Source organism: Sinocyclocheilus grahami, unplaced genomic scaffold, assembly GCF_001515645.1.
Source record: "Sinocyclocheilus grahami isolate Dianchi unplaced genomic scaffold, SAMN03320097.WGS_v1.1 scaffold524.1, whole genome shotgun sequence".
Lineage (NCBI taxonomy): Eukaryota > Metazoa > Chordata > Actinopteri > Cypriniformes > Cyprinidae > Sinocyclocheilus > Sinocyclocheilus grahami.
In genome coordinates this window covers 357,221-363,334 of record NW_015505703.1, presented here as the reverse complement: position 1 = coordinate 363,334, position 6,114 = coordinate 357,221, and the positions used below count along the sequence as shown (strand labels likewise).

At 37.8% G+C, this 6,114-nt stretch overlaps 1 protein-coding gene across 5 annotated transcripts in view; it reads right to left on the bottom strand.

Moving 5' to 3' along the window:
- Positions 1-342: 342 nt before the first annotated feature.
- Positions 343-6,114, bottom strand: part of LOC107555086 (testis-expressed sequence 2 protein-like) — a 35,761-nt gene continuing 29,989 nt past the window's right edge. For all 5 annotated transcript variants that reach the window (XM_016237779.1, XM_016237781.1, XM_016237777.1 and 2 more), the window contains 6 exons: positions 5,046-5,189; positions 4,859-4,958; positions 3,367-3,490; positions 2,626-2,736; positions 2,232-2,441; positions 343-526 (listed from right to left, as the gene is read on the bottom strand). In XM_016237779.1, coding sequence (XP_016093265.1) covers positions 358-526; positions 2,232-2,441; positions 2,626-2,736; positions 3,367-3,490; positions 4,859-4,958; positions 5,046-5,189 — 858 coding nt within the window. In that variant the 3' untranslated portion in view covers positions 343-357. The remainder of the gene's footprint in view (positions 527-2,231; positions 2,442-2,625; positions 2,737-3,366; positions 3,491-4,858; positions 4,959-5,045; positions 5,190-6,114) is intronic.

Below are 6,114 nucleotides of genomic sequence, written 5' to 3'. Positions count from 1 at the left end.
ACCTCGAGGGCAAAATTTGAGAACCCCTGCACTAATGAATGGCAATTCTTTTGATCCTATAACACCTTTGAAAAATCTTATCAATTTAGTCTGATGTTAAAATTATGTACTTTATACAGCAATTCGATCATTTGTAATATAGAGTCAATTAATTGAACAATGATCACTGTTCACATCTAGACACTCGTGTCTACAATACACTACCAAATTCTTTAAAATCCTGCTGAAAATTACAACTACAGAAATATTTATGAAAATAAATGCACATTAAAGTTGTAAAATCAAATTAAAATGCATTCATGTTCAGTATTTAAAAATAAACGTTTTCGTGTTCTTCTAATGCAATTGATTTTGCATTCATAATGATATCCATGGAAGACTATATTGGTGTTCACATATGCATACCTGGAACTCCTGATTGAGTTTGTTTTCTATCCAGTCGGTCACATGAGCAAAAGTAACCTCTCTCTCGCCCAGTTTAGGCCGAGCTTTCAGTTCCAGATGAGGAGGACTTCTGAAACCATACCTGAAATAAACAGAAACATCCACATATGTCCACATTCACATCTTTATTCTGAAAACGTAATTTCAGGAACATGTCCACGTGACATTTCACCTTAGGACCTTTTATGTCCAGATGTTTTACTTTTGAGTTCTAAAAAATAAATATACTTTGCAGGGTGCCTAGTTGTCAGAAATACTGCCAAGACACACAAAATCTTAATGGCCCTAAATGGCTTCATGTTATTTAAGCAAAATATAATTCCTTTAAAATTTTAAGCTAAAATATATCCTGGACATGTTCTTTACAGGTTCATGTGCTTCAATCACGCAATAAAATCATTTAAATGCATTTTAAAACCCAATCTTGTACAAATGCTGTTATATGTTCCAGTCAGGTTTTAGGTCTCATTTGATACCGTTGAGAATGGTATTATATTGCAGCATTTGGAAGATGTTGGTATTACGGGTACTGCCTTAGATTGGTTTAAGTCATATTTAAAGGATAGATCATTTTCATTTGGCATTGGAGATTTGTGTTCTACATTAGCTAAATTACATAGTGGTGTGCCACAGGTCTTTACTTGGGCCCATTTTATTTTTGATATATATGGGCCCTCCAGGCTCAGTTTCTTGTAGGTATAACATTATGTATCATCTATATGCAGACGACACCCAGGTATATATTCCAATAGATCCAAAAGACTTGTTCAGTGTTTAGGTGAGATTAAAGCCTGGCTGGGAAGCAATTTTCTTCATCTTAATACTAATAAGACTGGGTGTGTTGTCTTTAGACACTCTTGTGCTTCTTAGGAAATTATAAGTAGGTTGACCGCTATGAAGATTAGTGTTTCAGATCATGTCAAGAATTTGGGATTCATTGATTTGGTTTTGGTTTTAGATAAACAGGTTACTAGAGTTGTTAAGGCTGGGTTTTATCAACTCCGAATTATTTCTAAATTGAAATCAATTCTCTCTTTTAAGGACCTGGAGAATGTTATTCATGCTTTTGTATCATCATGCATTGACTACTGTAATTCTTTATATATAGGTATCTCACAGGGTCAAGTATCTTGTCTTCAATTAGTGCAAAATGCTGCTGCTAGACTTTTGACTCGCACACAGAATTATCCCAGTTTTGGTTTCTTGCCTGTAAAATTTAGAATTGAGTTCTGTTGATGGTTTTTAAAGCGTTGCACGGTATTACTCCAAAATATATTGTTGACCTTTTGATACCTTATCAAAAGACAAGAAATATGAGATCTTCGAGTCAGATGATTCTTCATGTTCTTAAAACTAGATTCAAATCAAAGGGTGATAGGGCCTTTTCAGTGGCTGCCCCGTGATTATGGAAACTTCTTCCAATGCACATTAAATCTTGTCCATCTGTGGATGCTTTTAAGTCTAGATTGAAATCACATATTTTTAGTATAGCTTTTAGAATTGATTAGAGTGATCAGGATTACATTTTTATTTTTTGTTTGTGTGACTGTATGTCATTGTTGTATTAATGATGCTGGAAAGACTTGTCAATGGCAGTTGTTTTAAATATGCTACTGAAATAACATTTGTATTGTATTGTATTGTATAGATGCATGAAATATCTTGGCGTGTACTGAATAATGACCAGCAGATGGCGTGCTAGCAACTTGTAGGATGCCCAAAGATACTATCAGATTTGAATTCTGTGCAGTAGTAATGTGAAGAGGATATTGAAGGAAGCGCTATACCATATCCTGTCTGTTGGAGGTGGTGGAATGTTGACAGCTAGTGTTCCTCGACACTCCTGTACCTCCACCGTCAGGAGCAGTGGTGTATTGGACACCTCCTCTATCTTCTTCTTAATGAACTCAGTTTCCGTGGCTTTCTGGAAATACTTAGACTTGGCAATCTTGTCCACAAAGCGCATGATTTTGCTGGGTCTGTGTCCCCCAACATAACTGTGAAGAAAAGAAGCCACAAGCCAATTATTCATGCAGTAAGTTCTGCCAGAGTAATCTCCAGGTGTGCAGCCATCTTCAACCCATAGACAGATTCTGTGCCCGAGCTCTATGTTGGGCTGCTAAACTGGTAACAATATCCCAAATTAAACACAGAAGGAAATGGAAAGATTCTCAATCTCACCCTTCCACTCCTGGAATTTCAGGCACTTCCACAGCATCTTCCTCATCAGAAGATCCTGCACTCGATGACTCTTCATCACTGTCAGCCAGGAAGTAAGTGCGTGGTCTGGGTCTGGTCCATGCACACAAACAAACAAAGGCTTATGCGGCATGTTTCTATGATAACTGGTTTTCTGAAAGCAAGGGAAGTTGCAAAGCTGCAAAACACCTATACTAAAGTCCTTTACACAGCCGATACACAGTCAAAAAAAAAAAAAGCACTTCTTCATAAAGATGAAAGGTCTGTTCCGAACCCCAGAGAGCTGTAACACTTTTAGGTATCGTCTGCATATTTCACACACAAATGCACAATCACATGTATCACTCATCTCAATTCCAGAATGCAATGTGAAGCTTATTCAAGGGCTTAGAACAGAACTTCTGCAAGCACATGCGGGGATGTGGTGGTGTTTCAATGGTGAAGTGTCTATCAGTTTAATTTATGGAGCTAAATTCTAAGCAGCAGCAATGTACAATACAGTGAGAGATTTCAGAAAAGCCCTGATTCAACTCACCATTAAGAGTTCACATCCAAAAAGAAATCAGTCCAGAGGAAACAGTAAAAGAGTGTAAATGATGAATGCATCCAAAGAAAAAATAACCCATCAAATAAACTCAGAATTTCACAAAAGAGCAGAAGCCCAGATATTTAGAACAAGAGATGAGGAACATCTGTCTTCTGAAATGTCATCCATGCTCTTACCCTTCTTTTCCCTGTTCTCCAAGGCCTTCCCCCTCCTTCTTTCCCAGTCTGGTCAGGTTCATCTTGGTTTCAAGAGTCATAAGAAAGGAACCGTTGTACGAGATCTCCAAGTCAAACCAAAGGCCTACCAATGGAAATTCAAACAGTAGTTTATACAGTGGTCCCAACAAAATGGTCTCAATGTCAGTGCATTAATAACAAAAGTGTGTCATTTGTGTGTTCCACTTACAAAACCCAAAACTCTTCCCAGAGAATAATCATTGTGATTTTCTAACTTTAACATTTGAAATCAATATATCCAAATTATATAATTGATACTTTTTCATCATTTCATCAAGTTTCACTAACCCAAAAAACATGATTGCTTTGATTCTACCAAGTATTGAGTACATGTACAGTAAATGAACATACTTTCCAGATGGCCAACAATTCACAAAAACATTTTTTTTTATTGGTCTTATGAAGTATTCTAATTTGTTGAGATAGCGAATTGGTGGGTTTTTGTTAAATATGGGCCAGAATCATCACAGTTAAAAGAACCCAAGACTTAAACCACTTCAGTCTGTGTGCATTGAATTTATTTAATACACGAGTTTCACAATTTGAGTTGAATTACTGAAATAAATGAACTTTTCCATGACATTCTAATTTACTGAGATGCACCTGTATTCTGACACAATATGCCACCAGTTGCTTGTCCCCTGAAAACAAGCAAAGCACTTATTTCCTTCAACTTTGCCTGATTTGAACACTCTACACTAAATCAAGCAGGCTGGAATTCTGCATCCAGCACGTGTTTACACTGATTAAATTCATACAGGAGTCACTAGTGAACCCCCGGAAATCTTGAAAGCCACGCCGTCATTATGCACACTTCCTCCTGAGCGAGTGAAAGGTCAGTACTTGAGTTTGCTCCACTCTGATTGGCTCAGAGACACACTGATCCTCTGAGCTCAGTGGGCTGCTTCCTCTATGACGAACGAGAAGTTTAACAAGCTGGCAGGAGTCATTTACCAAATCACACAGACTCACTGTAGGGGTGCTGCTCCATCAGTATAGTGCAGATATAGCTTGACTGTGGCCAAGGCACATATAATGGTTTAGCAGGATAGTCCACAGTAAATGATTTGAGTATCCAAGTCACTTTGGATAAAAGTGTCTGCCAAATGCATAAACAGTAAAGTTGCTATCCATGTGTTACAGTGTTCTGGTAGCTTCTGAGCCACTGTCAAAGTGGTTGTCCATAGTGGTTTCTTGTAAGGCTAAATATTTCACATATACACACACACACATACATCGATCAGGCATAACATTATGACCACAGAAAGGTAAAGTGAATAACACTGATTATCTCTTCATTCTTCATCACGGCACCCGTTAGTGGGTGGGATATATTATGCAGGACTTGTCCCCCCTTTTGAGCTAATCACTTTTCCTTTACAACAGTATGAGCAATAGTAAGCATAAATCAGGATTACAGACCAGGCCTTACCTCTGTGATCTACAGATGGTTTGGAGGAGCTGAGGATTTTAGGAATAGATATTCCCATGTCCAGCTCGGTGAGGGTCAGTTCATTCATGAAGTATGGCAGCTGTAATAATCAAGACAATAAGTTACTCTTTTAATTAAATACGCAGTCAGACAATCTAGTGTAATATGTAAACCTAACCGTTCTCACCCTGATCTTACTCAGCTTTTTCTGGATCTTTTTGGACACCACATCTGCCCAGTATTTCTCTCCAAGAAAGTCCCAGACAATGCGACCTAAAAGTGCATTGACCCAGGCTTCAGACTCAGATTCCTGCTCACTACTGGCTGGAAACTGTGTGACAAACATACATTAAACTTAATTAGAATACTGCATAAAACATTTGCTAGAATAAAGCACAGTTTCCATCCCATGTACTCAAGAGAACAAAATCGTCACTTCCAGGGAAACTGCCACAAGTATCAATAATAAAAAACAAAGCTGCTGCAACTGGGGAAGCCTCTGACTCTTTTTTTTCCTACATGATAAATGACCTCAGAGCGACACAAACGAAACACAATAACAAAAGCTGTCATGTTAACTGTTCGTATGCCTGATGTTTGGGAACGTGATCGTTTGAAACAGTTCTGGGAGGTAATTATACCAAATAATTTCGATGATGGATTTTGGCATTTCAGAATGATTAAAACAACATGTGTGTGATGAGTTTGGTGCTCTAGTTATTCCATTTATCCAGTCACATCACCTGTTGAGGCAAAGTCTTTTGTTACACCAAATCTATTCAGTAAATGTTTCCTTTGTTGTTTATGCATGTTGTCTTATGGGATAAAAAAATGTATCTGGCTCAACTGAGTGTACAAGCTTTTATGCACATTTTAAGACTTTATGTGCATATTGCTATCTCCACCCAGCATTTGTAATGCAATATCTCAATTCACATAAAAAGTGGAAGGAAACAAGGGTATTTTCAAAGTCTGGATGTACAAGTCTCAGTATTTGATAGGTAGAGTTGGTTTAACTGATGTCTGGTTTTTAAAGGGGTCATATGATGCGATTTCAAGTTTTCCTTTCTCTTTGGAGTGTTACAAGCTGATAGTGCATAGATAAGATCCCTGAAGTTGCAAAGACTAAAGTCTCAAAACCAAAGAGATATTCTTAATCAAAAGTTAAGACTCTGCCACACCCCCCTAAAACGGCTCGTTCTAACACGCCCCCACATATCTACTTCACTATGTGGGAATATTTGCATAATGCACCC